Source organism: Oculina patagonica, chromosome 13, assembly GCF_052425735.1.
Source record: "Oculina patagonica isolate OP01 chromosome 13, crgOcupat, whole genome shotgun sequence".
NCBI classification, from domain to species: Eukaryota; Metazoa; Cnidaria; class Anthozoa; order Scleractinia; family Oculinidae; genus Oculina; species Oculina patagonica.
The window spans coordinates 38,206,803-38,227,330 of record NC_135770.1 but is presented as its reverse complement, the minus strand read 5'-3'; the positions used below and the strand labels follow the sequence as shown (position 1 = coordinate 38,227,330).

Sequence of the window (20,528 nt, the reverse complement as noted above, 5' to 3'; positions counted from 1 at the left end):
TTTTGCACATTAACACTGCCTACTGGTTTACTGACTTAAAAAGTTCACAACAAAATAACAAGTGGGAGCTTATTTTAAGCATGTTAAAAATTAAGCCATTCAGTTTTTTGTTACTAGCTTCAAGATAAATCAACATGTTTAGTTGCTGTGAACGTAATGAGTAAACCACAACTGAAACCCTTCAGCGTGACAGCGTAACATGGCGTGACATAGCATCGCGAACATTAAATGTACACAGTAGATCCACCTGGTGCTTCATAAATTGAGGAACATAAATTTATTCTTTTTTCTTATCCGCATCAGAAAACAACTAAAAAGTAAGTCTTGAAAGAATACAAAAATACAGGTCGAATGCAAAAGCGAAATTATATCAATAAACCTCGTTAATAGCTTCAAAAGCGAGCACGAGAATTGCCGAGTCGAGTACAAAATAATGCTACTGTACAAAATTAACTTCATTACATCAAATCGAGGATATTTGAATCATTCAAGAAACTTGAAATATAAATGACTAACCTGTCCTTGGAACAATTTTTGACAATCACTTTTTTAACTATAATACTTTTTGAAAAGAAAGACTTCATTCTTTTTTTAACAATAAATTTTCTATAATAAATTATAAACCTTTTAAATCGCTATGCACATCTCAAAATACAACTTAAAAAATAAATTCGCACTTTATCTTGTTTTCATTACTTTCCAAATAAAGCTGAATAAGTTTTCAATCTTTATACATTCAAGTAAATAAAACCTTGTAATCGATGTAGCTCTATCCCACAACTGGTTTGGGAAAAAAATTATGCAAATAACTATGGGATCCTATGGCTACTCAGTATGTCTCCAAATATCGTAATTTTCTATTAACAATTTTAACGAGTTTAAGCTGCTCGCTCGCTATCTTTCATAAACAATTCTATCACTTCACCACTGTTATGGGACGTTGCAATAGGCCATGTTCGAGTTGGATGTTATACCTGTTGCAAAATGACACCTGTTGAGAAACCTTTCAACACGAAAATGACTTCAGTGTGTAAGAAAATGAAATATGACAATCAAGTTCATTTTCGTATGAACAGTGTAAAGATGACAACTCGGAAATGGTCTATTTCATAACCAAAATAATCTCAATCTATACACAATTTCCACGCGCAGACAGAATCCGAGGTAAGCTGGAACGGAGAGTTAGCACGTGGTCTCTACCCGCCCGAACAGGCCGATGGGAAAGTTTTTGATATGAGTGGGCCACTGTGAGGACAGTGAAAAGAACTTGACACCGCTCCACGTCACACCGTCAATAACAACTGCAAGTAAACAAATAGTATTTGGGACATTAGCGCTTGGTACACGTAAAAGTTACTCTACATCCCTCCCTTTGAAGCAGTCCGACCTTACAAGTTAGCTGATTGCTCCACTTGTAAAATCATTCTTACTACTAGCATTTCAGTTGGAAAAAGTGCCTAAAGATTATATCTTATAAGTCTTTGACCAACAACAGGTATAAAAATCCAACTTCTTTTTACTGTTTCGTATCAAATTCACGTTGTAGGGCAGGTTACGAAAATGTCCGATCATTCTAAATAAAACTAAATTCTCCAGAGGAAAACTACGTAAAAGAAATGTAAAAAACGACAACAAGACTAAATGGGTCCAAGAAAATCAACCGGTATGTGTATGCAGTGCCCTGATGGCCACATGTATGATGCACTAACCGTTTAGCGTGTTGCTTTGTCCTCTGGTGGCACATATCAGTTTTGACACACTTGCCACCACCGGCTGGTTTCTGGACTCAGTGTCTTTGGATTTCTTCATGGATCGCATCATTGCCTCAAGTCCTGTGCAAATAAAATTTAAACCCTATAACTTACAACTAATCATCAACAGAACAGGTATTAAAATAACTGTCTTGCTACCAGTAAGGAGAAATAAGATTTGAAACTTTGGATCGAGCGGATTCTAAACAGAGCTTGGCCTGTGACTTCCAAGAAGAAATAAGGATCCATACCTCTTTTGTTGCGTTCTTTGGTCACAGCCGTCACTGACAGCGCCGATGGTTCCTCTGGAGTTGGGAGTCTGGTAACCACCAGAGTCTTGAAGGTTGTTTTCAGTGACGACTGAAATTTGAGGAAAAGGATTTAGAAAATGAGCCAATAAACAATGAAACTATACACAGGAAACTGAAGTTAAAAAAAGAAAAGATTAAATGGCTGCTTTTTACATGATTGAGTGGGAAGATTATTTGTACCTTATTAACATCTTTTTTATTTCCAGCTACAAGCCAGTAGTCCACTTGAAGATCCATCTGCTCACTCGACCACAGGCTCCCTCCGCTCCCTCCACTGTCATGGAGACTGGGAATGAGACAATATATCAATCACATCATAGCATAATAACCCAATTAAGTTAATGACAAAGCAAAGGAGCAAAATGAATAAACTGAGAATAAACGAAGAAGGAGTAAGTCTCAGGAGCACGTTAAAGTCGAAAAAACACGTGAAAGCATATCGAAAGTTGTCACGCCAGATTGTCGCCATCAAATGTCACGTTACTTAACAACGACCTTGCCTATGTCTGCGGACTCAGTTTCTTCTCAGTCACCAGACACCATTTCTATAAACCTAACCAGGTACTTGGAACTACCATCATACCAACGATCATCTAGGAACATAAATCTCCACAAGATAATTTCTGGGTAGATTTATTTGTCGCAGACTAATGTTTTAACCGGGTGTTTGGAAATACGCACCTAGACAAAGGAGAGTTTGATGACGGAGGCGTTTGCGCAGTTCCCGGAGCAGGAAGCTGATTTTCACTCCGTTGAGTGGTCCCTGTACTTTTAGCTCCAGCGCTGGTTGGTGTGCCACTAGTGGCTACAGGTTCATCGTCTGTTTAAATGCGAAGAACAACAAAAAAATTCAGTACAATGCTAGAATGAGAAAGCACGCAAAATCAAGTAAATTCGTGTAACACCTTGGGCCTGGTCTGTGGAGCCAATCCTGACATCCTGCAATGAGAATCAAACACGTGAGATAAACAACCAAGCATTGACATGAACACACGGAAGACGAGACAGTCGAGAGACAGGAGGCCAGCTCAGTTTGCATGGGGTCAATTGCAGCAAATGGCCATCCAATGTTCAAACAATGATATTTATTGTCTATATCAATTTTGTTTCAGACTCCGCCGTTTACACTAAAAGAAACAAAACCTGGAATCTTAAACAGTAAATATTTTAAAACTAAACAATTACTCACGCAAACAAAAGGTAAGAAGACTTGTGAAGAACCTTCCTCAGATCTAAATATTAACACAAAGCACACAGTCAGCTGATCGTCTGAAGAGTATTTCTAACAGAACTGAAGCGAGGTAATTAAATAAGTAACTGGTTGAACGTGCAGCTAATTCAGGTATATCAAGTAAATTTCCCTTCATTTGTATTTATTCATTGCAGAGTGAAGAGATTTACAGTAGAGAAGGTGGCAAAGAAAACTAAAGAGAAACCCTAATGTTTACAATACTGAGTCAGTGTACTGTTGGTGAGAAGTCCCTTTATTCTCAGAAGCAGTATGCTTGGACTGATATCTAAGGAGAAACCAAATCACCACTTATGACAGGGTTTAAAGTAGCCACACAACTCACCCTTTTGGTTTTGTGTTGAGAAGCGCCTCGGCAATCGGCAAGGTGTGCGTGATTGTAGCTCCTGACATGAAAGCTTTGACTCGTCTGCTTACTTCATCAAAGTCTATAACAAAGTAAATATTGAGAGGTTATCAAATTCTGCAACCAGATCACAGTAATTACCCGTACTATCACCGGCACAACTTCTTTGAGATAACTGACAACTGAATGGTAAACAACTGGCTTGTTCTTGTCTGGTCTCATATAACATAGACCAGGTTGTTATGGCTTATCTAACAGATGTCAATGCGTTTTACTTGACCTCGTCCAGTGACATTTCCTTACTAAGGTTAGAGCGGTTTTCACTCGAGTGTCGAAAGTAATTCGCATTTGCCTTGGTTTTGCATTACTAAGCTATTGGGATCCAGTCACTCTACTATTGAATCAGAAGTAAAACCAAAGCCAATCATGACTCGCTCGTGCTTGTTTCCCGCGCTTTGTGTCCTTTGTGATTGGCCAGAGTGATAACTTTGGTTTTGATTTAGCACACTCAGTTGAAAACTGCTCTTATTTTCAGCAGGGATTTAGACGGATAATTCTCGATTCATTTATACTTTAAATTGCAATTTGATAATTTTAACTTTTCGACAGTCATATTAACTTAACCAAGAACAACAGTACTAGCCTACGTAGCTGGCGATATTGTTGGGTTTTAAATACAAGAGCTGATCATATCGCTATTTTTTTCTGATTTAACAATTTGCGCTTTTATTACAGCAGACAATTTTTCTTGACAGAAATTGAAAGCTCCTTACCAACAGTGGTGTCAGAGTGTTCAAACGCTTCTTTCCAAACGTTGTCCATAAAAAGCAAGTTGTATCTTGGATCCATGGCTGCAATGTACTTGGCTAATGGTTGGCTGTCTTTAAACGAAAATAAAAAATATATATAAAAGAAGTCAGTGAACTGTTTCAAGTGAGAATTGTCAAATGATGATGTATATATAGTACAGCCAAGGAACACTCTTTTAAACAAATCTAACCCGGGTTTAACTGACGCAAATTGTTTAGTTCCGACCACACATCAAATAGTTTTAATTAAGAAATAAGTTATATCGAATTTCCCCAAAAATTCCAGGCTTATCTACACCTTACTTGAAATCAAACTTTCCTCATTCAAGTTGAGCTACGTGAAGGGAAATTTTGCACTTCTGTCCGGTCTTGCAGCATTGTAACTGGCACAAGTCACAACGTGCAAGGGAAACGCTAAATATAAAAAAACAAACAACGAACACAGGCCGTAAGAGAGAGTGACTTAAACTAAATGTTAACTTACCGAGGGGAATGAGGAGAAAGCGAAGAAATGTCTGCCAGTCTGATGGCTTGGATGAGAAGTGTTCCACATATGGCTGAAGAACAGCACTGATGTATGACTCGGTGCCAGCTATTGCTACACCGAGCTGAGGAGGGGATGCTGAGTGGGTATTACAACTAAGGCAAAGGAAACAGAGAAACAAAATAACAAATTGAACCACAAATAAACAGTTTGCTAGCTATTAAACAAGCAAGTAAACAAAACAAACAAGAAAACGGAAGTAGAAGAAAAATTTGCCTTAGTTAGTTGCAGTAAGTAACTTGTAAATTTAATTGAAATTGCTCAGCTAACTGTCAACCTAACACAGTTTTTTGTTCAGTCTTTCACAGTGATTATTCTCTAACTTCAAAGCAAAATAAGCAGGTCCAGGAGTTATGGGAAGACAGGACTTAATCATAGTGAACAAAGTGTTCACTTGATTATAACAGTCAAAGTTTCCATACGCAAATTTCGTCTATATTGTCAAGCCAAAGTGGTCACTTATGCTCGAGACTTGGCTGTATGAAAGAAAATTCATCAATCTTGTGGCTACTCAGGGTACAATGTACAAGCAATGTACAGAAAAGAATGAAGATACAAGTTTTTACAACACTTAAAACATCAGCTGGATTTTAAATTAATTATATTACTTTACTTACAATTTCTGATATTTATTGACAATGGCAAGAAAAACAGCATGGACATCTGAACACGATCTTGTACAAATCATCTTCACAGCTTTGTCACAAAGCTTCAATGCCAAAAGCTGCAGGAAATGAAACATAAGCTAATCACCAATTCAGTTGCACCTTTGAGAATGCACTAAATACAATCTATGGCCATGGATTCTTGTCAAGCATTTAAATATGACATTTTAATATGACAGAGTCTCATGCTGATGTCGACTTGATTTTTCAACACAAATATTTAAAGAAAAAGTTGGATGATGGCGGTGCATGAGTTGGAGAAGAAAAAGATACTGGGAATAAGGGAATTCATGTGATACCATGATCAATATAATAGCTGATTTGAAGTGCTAGTGTTGGTTTACTCACCTGACCCTGCCACTCTGATGTATTGATCAACAGAATACTCTCAGGAATGTCGCTGTCTCCTGACAATACATTGCTAAGTTGTTCATTTAAGGTACCTTTTGGCAGCTGAAACCAATTAAATGGAAACACTCTCACATACTATGACTACAGCCAACTGAATGTTCAAACACAAGCAAAACACGTACTCTGAAATGGAAGAGCCTGTACAGCTCACTATTCTTCTTGTGTCAAGGCCAAATAATGATATCAGGCTCAGCGTTTGTTTTCATAGCTTTGCCGATACTTTATTGGTGCCGTTATGCCAGATACGGACTAGACAGTTTGCTTGTGGAAACAGAATATTTTAGGAACTGACTAGAAACTATATACAGTATAAAACACTTCATATCAAAAGCCTATGATCTACTAGCCTAAGGGTTCATAATGTCTGCACCTAACACCAATAACTGTTATCTGTCCCTGGATGGGATGGCAGTCCATTTGTATCTTATCTTATTGTATCATCTGGGCAAAGAAAGGCACTGTCTTGTCTGTTAATGTAAATCTCCCCAATGGATGTTAATGAAGTTGACATGTGACCAAAGGATTTTCTAAATATTAATTTGGAAAATCTGAAAGGTATGGAGACTCTTTTGATCTTAATTTCTTTACTTAACTTACACTTGTTGTGGGATATCTGTAAACTAGCTGTATGGCTAAGTTTATTTCCACGTTAATAAAGCATCCCATCCCATCCCATCCTATCCTACAATGATTAAAGGTATAGCACATAAAACCATCCTGTGGTGAATTGCTTCAACCAACCTGCAGGTCAACATCACTGTTTCTCCTTTTTGTCAACGTTTCTGCCTCTGCAGCTTTTCTTCTTTCCTTAAATGACACACTGCGGCGTACAGAGGGTGCATCATCCAGGCCTCCCCCTGACAAGGCATCAGAAGTGTTTGTGGAGTCTGACAAGTTATCCCCATCAGAAGGTGGACTCAGAGCATCCTGGATATATACAAAAAAACACTTACAAACTATTCTTAGTTTTGTTACTTCCTTTTTCAGCTGGTGGCATTTTAAACAACTCTAAGGCAACGTTATGTCAAAGGTACCGAAAAGGGTGCAAAGAGGCAATAAATGAGTGCATTAAGCACAGAATGACACATACAATCACATGATAACAATTTATGTTCTCATTTTGTTTCTGTGCTGATTTCCCCTCCTCCTGACTCTCTTGCTTGTGCCAGGCAGGCTAGAGAAAAGTGTCCTGTGTCTGGTCACAAGACACTGTTCATCCATTAGCCTAAGGCTTTTTTTAGTGTGTTGTTACGTCTGTGCTCACCATTTCATGATCTGGTTGCACATCTTCTTGTTCCACCTGGAGAGTTACTTGTGGGCTCCGATTGTCTTCCTCGGCAATCTATGTTAAAGAGAATAAAATTATAATTTTTTTTCCTCCTTTCCAACGTTGTTAAAAAAATCTGAGGCCACTAGGTGGAGAAAGCTAACAAGCTATAACTGCAATCAAATGGGGAAGGTCTTGCAGAACTGACTGCAATAGAGGGGGCCTACATCAATAACAAGCATGTGCCCCTTAATGATCGATATGAAGATCTAGAGGGCTGCTTCTTGGAGCAAGTTTGTTGAACCAACCATGGCTAAAAAATTATGTTTTCAGCACCAAAATGAACTGACTGCAAAACGGTTTATTTATTTTAAACAAGAACCAAAATTAACGTCTGCTATGGAAAATATAGAAAAAAAATGGTGCTGATTATATGTGTCAAAAACTTAAGTGCATCATAGGCTTTGTATGCACAAGCATTGTTTCACTCACCACAGTGTGATTTCGCACATTTTCATTTGAACTTCTGGGATCAAAAAAAGGTCTGAAAAAAGATTTCACTGAGATTAGTCATGTTTGTTTGAAAGACAGTCGAGATGCAAGGGAACTCAGCCGTAGTACTTGTAACTGCACACAGAATCACTCATCAATAATTAAATGATCCCGTCACCTGAGAGAAGGTTTAGGTGTGGACACAATGCTAATGGTATCTTCAAGAAAATCATTTTCTGCATCACTGTCCAAGTCATCGAGGTCATCAGGGAAGAGGAAATCATCGCCTGCTTCATTCTCTGGAGGACTGATATCAATATCTCGGTATGTTCCCATTTCACCTTCTAACTCCTGAGGAAAAATAAACATTTACCTTATTTTTATATTACATGTAAGAGCATTGAGATTTTTTTAATATAATGCGTGAGAAATAAATTATCAATATTATCATCATCATCATTATTATTATTACTTTGTACATCATTCAGATGCGACAATACACAAGTGTTCTACTTTCTTTTACTCACAGCATTCTCATATAGAAATACTTGCAGCTAACATCACAAACAAGTTTTTAAAAGGAACTCTTGGATAAGAGAAAGAGGAAAATGAAAGGACCAAGAAATAGAAAAAAAACTTCTAAGCAGAAATAAAAAATTATTAAGAAGCTGGCAGCAAACATGACTTCCTGAATAGGAAAGCCCAGGACAGAAAAGGAGAGGTGCCAATATTTGGGCTAGAGTTAAGAAAATATTTATAAATTCAATGGATCCTTTATATTTCCCGAGTATTAAAGATTTTTGAAGTAGCACTGACTGAATTCTATTGATGCTCACCTCTTCTGGTACTTTGAACTTCTTTAAGAGTGCTATGAACTTTTGTTTAAAATTCTTTTGGTGCTAAATGACAAAGAAATAAATATCACCATAAAATGTCTATCAGATCTGCTGTTAAAACAAAGTGTCAAACATGCAAACTGGCTGAATCAATACTAGAAAGTATCAACAACTTACACGGCAACCATGATAAATAGATAATAACTAGCAAGTCAGTCTGTGTCTAAAAATGAAGTTTGAATAAAATCTGCTAACATCCCCATATTTCTACAAACCTTTGCAGGAATTGTTATTTTTCCATGTCTTATTTTCCCTCCTTGTCTCTGTTCCACATCAAGAATATCCTTAAAAGAAAACAGAATAAACAAATCTTAACATTGTTCCTTTTGTTTTGCCAAAAACTGGCCTTCAGAATCAGCATGCTGTATCCTGGCAGACCCAGGCCCCAGCAGTTTATTGCAATGTACATAAAAGGGCAACAGAATTTAGTTAAAATGATTTCAAATACAGACAATTTACTGGTATGACACTTTCAGTTTCTGATTTCCCAAGTGCAACATCTTCTTACTGTCTACTTATAATAAAAGTCATAATCTTGAACAAACTCAACAGAACTCACTGCATCTCCACCACTGTCACTCCCTTCCTGGTCAGACAGCGAGAAGTCATCATCATCATCACTGGAATTCTCATCACCGTCACCTGAAAGCAAAGTAGTCATCATTAGCAAAAAAACTGTCTCACACTCAGAAATCAAAACAAAACAAACTGACATTGGCTTCCTAATTTATAATGAACACCTTCACAGTAACTTTTTCAAACTGGCAAAATTCAAAACCAAAACTTACAAAGTCCACCCCGTCAAGGATAGACATTTCAACATTTAAACTGTTTCAGACACACTGAAGCTACAGTACAACAACCACTTCCATTGTTACATTGTACCATTATTAACAGTTAATTTACACAACATAATATTTGTTTAGTATAACATTAAATAAGCTTACTGGGAATACCTCTTACTGCTGATCCAGCAAGCCTGTCTGCATCTGTTTCAACTGGCTGGCTGTAAATATAATATTGATAAATTTGACAATCATTTTAAATTCATCAATTAAACACCTGGGATATCATCATCATCATCATCATCTTTTTCTTTTCCCTAACTGGGAAACTGGTCCATAAAGCACATGAGGCACTTGATTCTTATTTCATATTTTTCCTTTCAACCTAAGCTCAAAGGTTATAGCTCGAGTTTAACAAATATGAATGAAAAATAGTACAGTGACAAAATATTGGAACAATATCAACGTTTCATTTAAGAGGGAGGGTTCTAAAGTGCAGTTATTGTCATTTGTATATTTCAGAAAAAAAGCACTAGCTCGACATTAAGGACTAATAAATTGAAAAATATATTATGGTAGATTACTGGTAATATGAGTTAACTAACTGAGATAATATGGTATTAAAAAAAACACTGTTCCAACTTTTAATGAACATGTGTACATGAAGAAGTTAATATGTAAAGTACACAACATAAAATATGTACTGTTAAATTGGCCAATTTATTAAACCTTTAAGTAATTTACTTTAAGCTGATAAGAATCTAATTTACAATTTATTCGATTCTTAACAGTAATCTTGCACTTTAGCTTGCTGTACCTGGTAAGGGAGTTGACAGTAACCTGGGCAACTGGAGCAGGACTTCCCTTCATGTACAATTTAAGCTGGTTGTCTACAGAGCGCTGAAGAACCTGTGAAAAGAAATTACGGTTTTAAGGTCCGGACACACTAGGCGACAATTAGCAGTGACAGGTCTCTGCAATAAGTTGCTCCGTGTGTACTTCAAAACAAGTAGCTGCGGCGAGGCACTTGATCGTTGCACACGCAGTGAATTCGGAAGAAAGGGAATGTGAACTACATTTCCAATTCAACATGGCAGAAATGCAGGACGCTCTCTCATTGGTTAATTTGTATTTCGTCACAGCGACTTGTCACAGAAGTGTGTACATGCTGCTTCATTGCTGCTTTCGCTCATTTTGTCACTGCAATCAGTTGCCAAATTCAAACTGGTTTGAATTTGGCGACTGGTCGCCAGTGACAAAGATTGTCGCAAAGTGCACCATATCGCACAAGGCAACATGCTGCAGCGACTTGTCCCTGCGACTGCCACATGTTGCAGAGACTTGTTGCCTAGTGTGTCCTGACATCAATAATAAAAAAGACAGAGTCATAGCTGGTTCTTCATTTTGTCCACTGTAAAATGAGAAGTGTCTTAATGCACATCGATTAAGAGCAAGTTTGTAGAAGAATCGAACAAAAATTGTTTTTTGCGGCAATTCTTAAAATACAGGGATTTCGCTCATCTTCTGCATGAAGGTAGTCCTTATTAAAACTAAAAACGTTATGTTGTTTTTTTCTTCAAATAGTTTTATTTTTCTGAGAAAAACGAAATTTTTTGATTTGACATCTAGACTCGTCTAGACTCGATTGAGAGGGTACAAATTGGGTTGAAAATTGACCATTTTCAATCGATTCGTATGTCAAAACCATCACGCGCAGAAAAAAATAAATACAACCGGTCTATTGCATGACTCTTCCTTGTCCAAATAAGCATAGTTTCAAGAGTTTTGGTTTAATCTAATTATTTTACGGTAAACAAAACCAGACTATTCTCACGCGAAATGAAAGTCGGTCGGTCAAAAGAATCGTCATTTTCACTATGTGCCTTGTCTCAGAATTCCTTGAGATAAATATATTTCAACTGTAGAAGGATGATACTTTCAAAATATTTAAAGTTTTGTCTGGGTAAATGATTAAGCACTTGTCAAAAAATTATTCAAAATCGTACAAAAACGACACAAATCACGCAAGCTTTCGAATGCGTGACCAAAAGTATTACCACCGTATTTGTTCTTTAAATCAATTTAGTCGCAACACTAGCAATACCAAGGCATAAATCATAATAAATATGTTCACCTTTGCTTGAGTATGATATCCTGTCCCATGCAATACGTTTTTTCCTGTCATTTCTTCAATGGCTTCCCGTTCAGTTCGCATGCCGCTTGTCGAATCCGTCTGCGACTGGTGAATTTGAAGCAACCACCGATACGAGTTTAACCAAATATGTATCGTCATGATTAACAAGCCCTTTTTGTGTTACTTGATTAAGCCATATTTCAGGTTATAGCCGGCAAAGCGTTTTCGATAAGCCACTTTGCAGTGCCTGTTGGCCCCGTTATTATTCCAAGTTAAGTATAAATTTGCATACTTTCGAGACAAGCGTGACAGTTTTTTATACTTAGGGGGTGGGGTGAGGAAGGGTCTTAAATTTTTAGATGAATCAAATGTTTGAAAACGTTTGGGGATGAATTGTCACAAACTAATACCGTATTTTACATGGGGATGTAAAAGAATTTCACAATGTCAAACCTGACCCCACGGGAACAAGGATACCAGTTTTCTGGAATATGACATTTGATATTTCTCTTCCTACATCTCTATCTCCTTTAGAAGTCTTCCCTTTACTGTGATAAGCAATCTCGTGAGGAACTTTGCATGTACTGGAACTTTTTCGCCATCCAATTCCAAGCTCGGATCGATGAAAGGGACAGATAGTAAAATCGCGTCGATCATACGAGCAAGGACTGCCAACTATCGTTTTAAAAGAACAAGAAACTTCCATGAGACACCAAGTGCAGCGAGAACATATGGAGTTTCCAACAGTTCACCAGACAACTGAAGGAAAAAGCACTTTATGGGGACTGTGTTGTGCCGGTTGCTCCACAAATGGTTCGTGAGAAAAAAGAAATCATTCAAACATCTATAATCGAGTTTAGTAAATTACATTAGTCTCGTCTCCTAAAAGTAAACAACGTGAATTCTCGCACACACAAGGTCAATTATTTTACTTTGTTGTTTTGGAGAATAACGAAGTACATAACTGAATTATATGGTTTTTATAGAAGGAGCAACCAGCAATTAGTAGATTATAGACTACCACCAAACCGGAAACGAGAAGCAAACGACTTTTAGAAAGTCTAACTTTAATAGATTACAACACTTTTTCCTGACAGCGGCTTTTTGTCAATACTTTTACGGTTTTTCTCTCTTTGATTTTGAGCGTAAGCAGAACTTATAAGTAAAGTAAATCACGTAGCAAATACGAGTTTGTGACAATTCATCCCCAAACGTTTTCAAACCATTGATTCATCTAAAAATTTAAGACCCTTCCTCACCCCACCCCCTAAGTATAAAAAACTGTCACGCTTGTCTCGAAAGTATGCAAATTTATACTTAACTTGGAATAATAACGGGGCCAACAGGCACTGCAAAGTGGCTTATCGAAAACGCTTTGCCGGCTATAACCTGAAATATGGCTTAATCAAGTAACACAAAAAGGGCTTGTTAATCATGACGATACATATTTGGTTAAACTCGTATCGGTGGTTGCTTCAAATTCACCAGTCGCAGACGGATTCGACAAGCGGCATGCGAACTGAACGGGAAGCCATTGAAGAAATGACAGGCAAAAACGTATTGCATGGGACAGGATATCATAATCAAGCAAAGGTGAACATATTTATTATGATTTATGCCTTGGTATTGCTAGTGTTACGACTAAATTGATTTAAAGAACAAATACGGTGGTAATACTTTTGGTCACGCATTCGAAAGCTTGCGTGATTTGTGTCGTTTTTGTACGATTTTGAATAATTTTTTGACAAGTGCTTAATCATTTACCCAGACAAAACTTTAAATATTTTGAAAGTATCATCCTTCTACAGTTGAAATATACCGTAAAAACTCGTGTATAAGCCGCACTTTTTTGCCGTAATTTTGGGCTCAAAATCGTGGGTGCGGCTTATCTACGAGACCATTGCATGCAATTTTACAGGGCATCTGACAGGATGCGGTGGTGGCCGTGCGGGTCCACATAAATCTGCATAAATTGCTCACACTGCATCCTCCGCATCTTCTGCGCATTTGTGCGCATAAAACTGAAAAATTGCTCCATATAAGCGACAAAGCAGCTCTTTACTGTCCTCACAAACAAAAATAACAAGGAGACTGATCATTTTGAAAAAGTTTTTCCTCTTAAAACAGCGACGAAAACCACGCTTTTCGTCCGTGAATAATTTTAAACCCCCAGGCGTTCCAGGTGTCTTTAGGCGATGGGCCTGGATACTAGTGCCTGGTTACTAAGCTACGAACGCTTTCACGAACACAGCGCAAAATCAGGTGCAAAATTTGATGTAAAAACTGTGATGAACGAAGAAATACCTGTCAACGAATGGCAGAAAAGGATCAAAAATGTTAAAGTTGGCAGAAATGATGTTTATATTATAAAGTTCTAAAATTCTGGGTAAGACTGAAGTGTTTTCCGTTTATGTGTTTATAGTACATCCTGCACATCGATCGGAAAGGCTCAAGGAATCAACTTTAGCTTTATTGATTGTTGAAATTTCCTCATAATCCAGCATTTTTTCACAATCAACTGGGCATTTTTCCGCCAGGTTTTATTTTTTTCTCAAAATCATGCTTGAAATTTGGGGGTGCGGCTTATCTACGAGTGCGGCTTATACACGAGTTTTTACGGTATTTATCTCAAGGAATTCTGAGATAAGGCACATAGTGAAAATGACGATTCTTTTGACCGACCGACTTTCATTTCGCGTGAGAATAGTCTGGTTTTGTTTACCGTAAAATAATTAGATTAAACCAAAACTCTTGAAACTATGCTTATTTGGACAAGGAAGAGTCATGCAATAGACCGGTTGTATTTATTTTTTTCTGCGCGTGATGGTTTTGACATACGAATCGATTGAAAATGGTCAATTTTCAACCCAATTTGTACCCTCTCAATCGAGTCTAGACGAGTCTAGATGTCAAATCAAAAAATTTCGTTTTTCTCAGAAAAATAAAAATATTTGAAGAAAAAAACAACATAACGTTTTTAGTTTTAATAAGGACTACCTTCATGCAAAGGATAAGCGAACAATTTTTCATAGCATTACCGGACGTCGGATTCTTCTACAAATCTCCTCTTAAATGTTTCCTATGTAGTGCAATGTAGCTGACTCCAAGGTTGACTCACCTGTCCCATGTTAACAAGTCCGACAGCCAGCGTTTTAAAACCAAGAATGGTGCGGTTTTTATACTTTTTTCGTCTCTGAAGCATGATTTGAAGGTTGTTTCCAGCTCTCTTCAAAAAATGTGGGTACTAAACAAAAATAACATTGATAAGGGGAATGGTTACTTGGATGTTCAAAATAAATAAATGAAGCGTAAACTCCTAAATCAAACTAATTTCTAGAGGAATTATGAACGTAAAAATTAATTTGTTACAAAATCAAGGAAATGATCATTTTGCTTTTATAACTGCTTTTCAGCTCAGCCAGTACCTATCTGCACATATCTGTTTTGCAAGATTTGCAAGTGCCATTGAGGTGAAGTTTTTCATTCTGATCTGACTAAAAAAGCTGTTTTCCTATCCAGGGATAACAACATATATACAAGTACGCTAAAAATATACTGTCCTAGTTATACAGTGGGCATTAATTTTACTAAAGGCCTCTGTGTTGTATGGCGCATAAGGTGCCATTCAATTTGAACACGACATTTATTTGTGGTGTCATGTTTATATAATCTGTGATTTATATAATTTTATCAAAAGGAAAAAACAATGAGAATTAATTATTAACCAACCTGAAGAGAAAATGATAAATCTAATTCAGTGTCAATCAAACCGGAGGATGGAAGAACTATTTCATTAGATCTTAGTATCCTACGGGAACTCTGTAATAAAAGAAAACATTCAATATAATTATTCAACACAATTGTAGCACAAAGAAGAACAGTGCAAAGCATTTATTTACAATCCTGCAGTATACAAATTGTTCAAAAGCAAACACTGTACAAGTTTCAGGCTTAGTTGGTTGATTCATTGAATGTCAATGCACAGTGCTAAAGTCATAGGGGTTGAATCTCCCCTCACACTTTTTTCTGGGATTTGTTTGCAACAACTTACATGACTTTTGTATAGAACAAGTGATGGCAGAAGCATTATGAATAATCAGTCAGATACAGAAGCTATTTTCCACCAACATCACTTGAGTTTAAACATTACGACTCCATCACGCTTAAAACTGTGTCTTTCTAAAATGGGCAATACCGCTGGAAATTGTAGTCTGAAGGCTCCATTTATTCCTTTGGGTATAAGTTTCGGTGGCTGCCGAAACTGTGTCACACAACTTCGGTTTTATTCGTTTCTAAAAAGGTGAGATATTTTGGGAAAAGCTGCCCAAGTGACTTCAAAAGACTGGAACAATAGCGCAATTAACCTACCTTGAACGAATGGAGTTGTGAACGTATCCTTTTGTTGTTGAGTTGTGATTGAACTTCCGATAACCACTACAATCATTTTGCAGGTTTAAGTCTTTCGCGATGTATTTTTCGCTTTTATATTTATTAAAAAATAAAGAGCTTGTTGAGAGCTTTAAAAAGAGATCTTGAACGAGCTATTTTGATCGTTGTAGGCGATTTTAGTTTTGTTTTCGCCGAGCGCGTAGCGGCGGGCTCGATTTACAGAGTTAATTATGCGTATCCAAATTCCCGCAAAATAAAAAAACAAACAATGATTTCATTTTATTTTTTATTTTTCCGTACAAAAATGCGGGTGAAACATTGATTTATAGTTTTGTGAACACAGAAAACTCTTTAAGCGTTTAATTTTCCTAGCCTTCGGTGAGAATGTGTAATGTGAAACCGTGCTACACGCGCGCCAAGTTTTAATATTTTTCGCCGACAATTGTTAAGCTTACTATAATCTTCGCTTAACTCTATTGTGTGTCACGCCAAACTTTTGATTTACATTAAACAATTATTTAGTAATTGAAACGAAACGCATTTGTTCAGTCTCGATTCGACTGAGTCGCTTAAATAAACGTGCTGTCTTGCATAATGTCACTCGTCTAAATGTCACTATAGTCACGCAAAAACCCCAGCCGATCGAATAAAATATCCCAAACAACAAAGGCAAGTGTACAGTGATTAAAGGGTCCTGTTTTATTTGTATGCGGTATTCCTTTTTACACAATTCCTTGCTTTGTTTGCATCGAAAATATTTTCATTCGGTAAAAAGAAAATATACTTTAGTTCGCGAGCTTGCTTTGTTTATCTTTGCGCGCGTCCACTCGCTCTAAAACTTTTGCAGTTTTTAAGTAAATGAATTACATTTCCACGCATTGAAAGTGATAGAAAATAAAAACAGTCAAGCAGATTCCCAGGAGATATTTTTCAGTCTGTTAACAAAAGAAATACTTCTCACCTACATCAAAGATGTTGCGCTCTTCACGATCTTCGGAAGCATGCCGGCTTGTCGGCAAATACATCGGAATGAATAGGCAATGAGTTTAAACAATAGCTTGAATATATGAATGCTTAATAACCTCAAAATTTGAGGTACACATTTAAAGCGCTGTGAAGTTGTCATGAAAGTTGCAGTTTCACAGCTTGATTTCCGTGAAGTTTAGAGGAGAAATGAAAGAAAATCTCTGCAATGTTTTTATTTACCTGCATGGAAACAGAAATAATAACTTCAGTCAAGCTTGGTTCCAGGGGCTTCAATATCTCCAGTCGAGTCAGTGTCATGGTACAGAGTCTGCAATAGTACAGGCAAATAATACCATTATTGACTACGCATACTCTGGTAAATTCATAGCTACTGCCCTTTGTACTGGTAAACCGCATGGATAATTTAGTTATTTAATAAGAAGCATAAAGATAACATATTCAGTTGGTTATTGGTGAATACAATAAACCATGTGTCATCTTGGTAGAATGCCCAAAAATTGATTCAAAAGTAGGTAAACCAATTCATTTTTAAAGTAATAAATATTAAGCAATAAGCATGGTGTGCTTTCTACATTTCGGAACAAAAAGGCACTCTTCTGTAAAAAACAGGGAAAGTGAAGAGGGGAGGAGTAATGGAAAAGTACATGTATAGAAATGAAAGCATCATGTTGAAAGTAACTGTTGTTGTTCCTGGGCAATGTGTACATGAAGTGAAGCAAAAAATATGAAACAAACTTCAGTTATGAAGTCATGTTGGGAGGATGGTTCATGATCTGTTTTTGATATTGTAGGAGGCACATGATCTGTCTAGGTGTTTTCTATACAGTGTGGACTAGTGGTGTAGCGTGCTTGTGTAGTAATATGGAGGTTCAGGGTTCCAGCCCGTCTTGTTATTAAGTGTCTGTGGAGAGAATTTGGCATAAACATCTCTAGAACATTTTTACAAAAACAAAATCAATTCTTGATGGGTGAGTGTATGTCTCATTGGAAAACTAAATTAACATAAAACCAAACATATCCCTTTACATGTATGATGAAAACTTAAAAATAAATTTTAGACTTTTTAGCTTCCAACAGATCACAAAAACTAATCAAATAACAAAGACCTTTTTATTTTGAAGCACAATTTTCTTGCATAATGACAACTGATATAAATTGTATGAAACATCTGCTTCTTAATTTCAATATAACAATAACATTTGTCATATGTTTTTAAATCACACAAACCATACAATCTATTTTTAACCAACAGTCAGATCAATTATCATATAGAAGATTTAAAATAAATTTTGAAGTTTTTGGAGAAATGTCTCCAAATATCTACCCTTAAAAAATCCACAAGCTACAACATAATCAAAAGCTTGATTGCAAAAGAGAGCTAAAAATAATTTTATGCTACGTTTTGATAGCACAAACAAAACTTGATTATTTCTAGTGATGTAAATGATAGATTTTCAGAGAAATGAAAAGCCAGATCTTTTGGTTTCCTCAAAAAAACCTAAAGATAAAATACAACCACCCAAAGTGTTTAATCACAAAAGAGGATTAAGAAAATCAAAAATTCCTTTCTTAAAACTCTGCCAGATGTCCAACCTCAACAAAACCGTGATTAGCTGGATATGTAATTTGCATACATACAGATCCGCTCTCAGGTTTATTTAATTTTTCCTAACAATTTAACTGCTTTAAAATCAACCAATTTTATGGTGCACAGCATTTAAAACTTCAATTTTTTCTATGAAAAATCACAAACCGTTTAAAACTATATTGGAATTGTATTTACAACAGCACCATGCATGCAGAGCAACTGAGATTGAATAAATCCTAATCTGACATTTTCTCTACTTTGCCCGAATAAATTTGAAATTTGATTATCTCAAAACAACTTCGCACTTTTGAGCCTTTCTTCTCTAAACTCCTCGTTGGAAAACGATCTTTTGATTGAGGTTCATGCTTCAAGTTTTCAGAGCGTGTCATATACGTACTGTACTTACCTTAAATGTGCAAATTTGCATTTTTGCACTTGACCAGAACTTATATTTGGCGTAGTTTTAAACCACATAGCGCTTCTTTATTTGTTCAAGAACACACATAAAGCGAAAAGCTAAAAAAAACTTTATCTGATTTAATTTGGGTAGGTGACGAAGGTAAAAATCAACGTTTGATCTCTCGAATTCGCTCGGTCGTGATCTTTGTTCGTTGAGGAAGTATGATCCCAATCAAATTTCGTGGGAGCTGTTTTGTTGCAAGACAAAGGTAGAGCAAAAAATTTATTTCATTATGCCAACTTCAAAACCGAGAAAGCAATCCAAACTCCAGAGTAAATAAATTTATTAATCAAAGGATTAAAGTTAAGATGTGCAAGTTTTACGATAGCATATTTTGCCTTAAAATTGTCACTCCCTCGAACAACAGTAAAGCTTCCAAACGCATATTAATAAACTTTGTCATAAACTGAGATGCAAAATTGTAAAGTTCTCGAAGTCTCCACAGCAGCACGTGTTCAGAGATGAGTATGTGCAGCAACACGAATTTCTTTAGCTGACAAATAAAGATTAAAGCTTGAAGGATATTCATTTCTTTGACGTTTTCCTGTGGTATTAAAAAACTTCGTACCTTAATTTATTCGGAACCTTGGAAAAATATAAGGATTAGAATATTACACTGCACACTAAAATAAAAACCATTATAACAGACTACATCACAATCTAAACTTCGAGAACAACCACTGTCAACTGAACATGCTCTTCTGTTAAAGATAAGAAGTGCTTTCATACGCACAAATACAAATAGACGTCAAAATCTTACTCACCGCGGTACACAATTGGGCGACGTTCTTTCTACTTCCCAAGTGGCAAATAATTTCATTGGAACTGGTCTTTGGGGTGTAGATGCGGTCGAAACATCTCGACGAATTCCCCCTGTGTCCGCCATGTTGAGCTGATCTCATATTGTTTTGGTGAAGTACGCTTGCGCATTGGCTGGTAACTTCCGGTAAGTTAATAAATGCCAATCAGCAGATTTATTACGCCGTACTGGCAGTGAACAATGGTCAGAAATTGGTCTGCTTTATGGTGGCCCATCAGTGCCATAGTATTTTACGCTGTATTTTAACATTTTTTTCTTTTTTTATATATATTTTTTCTTGTTTTATACTTATTTTATGTTTTTTTTTCTCTATTTTTTTATTCTTTTTCATTTTATTTCTTTTATTTTTATTTTTGTTTTTATTTTTCTTCTTTTATTTTACTTTACTTTTCTTTTTTATTTCTTTTTTATTCATTTCATTTGATTTTTTATTTTTTTTTTCAAAAAAAAAAATAATAAAAAACGGCTATGGCCCAGACGTGCCATAGCAAAAAAAAAAAAAAAAAAAAAAAAAGAGCCGTGGCCCAGGAGTGCCATAGCCCATGATGCATTGGGAAGGAGTAGTTAAACAACATGGCGGCGCGAATAGGGAATGATACCTGGAAAGAAGATGAAGAACTGACG

The 20,528-nt window shown here is 36.4% G+C and overlaps 1 protein-coding gene across 1 annotated transcript; it reads right to left on the bottom strand.

Annotated features, from left to right (window-relative positions):
• Positions 1-254: 254 nt before the first annotated feature.
• LOC144635288 (phosphofurin acidic cluster sorting protein 2-like) lies at positions 255-19,991 on the bottom strand. Its single transcript, XM_078494390.1, has 25 exons — positions 19,849-19,991; positions 17,256-17,343; positions 15,390-15,479; positions 14,779-14,904; positions 10,344-10,435; positions 9,698-9,747; positions 9,301-9,383; positions 8,957-9,025; positions 8,682-8,744; positions 8,024-8,196; positions 7,846-7,897; positions 7,351-7,428; positions 6,828-7,013; positions 6,024-6,128; positions 5,628-5,734; positions 4,951-5,105; positions 4,431-4,538; positions 3,637-3,739; positions 3,252-3,294; positions 2,968-3,001; positions 2,744-2,882; positions 2,243-2,348; positions 2,003-2,111; positions 1,710-1,832; positions 255-1,301 (listed from the first exon to the last, which is right to left on the bottom strand). The coding sequence occupies exons 1-25, from the start codon at positions 19,968-19,970 to the stop codon at positions 1,183-1,185; spliced, it is 2,523 nt and encodes an 840-aa protein (XP_078350516.1). The 5' UTR covers positions 19,971-19,991; the 3' UTR covers positions 255-1,182.
• Positions 19,992-20,528: the final 537 nt, after the last annotated feature.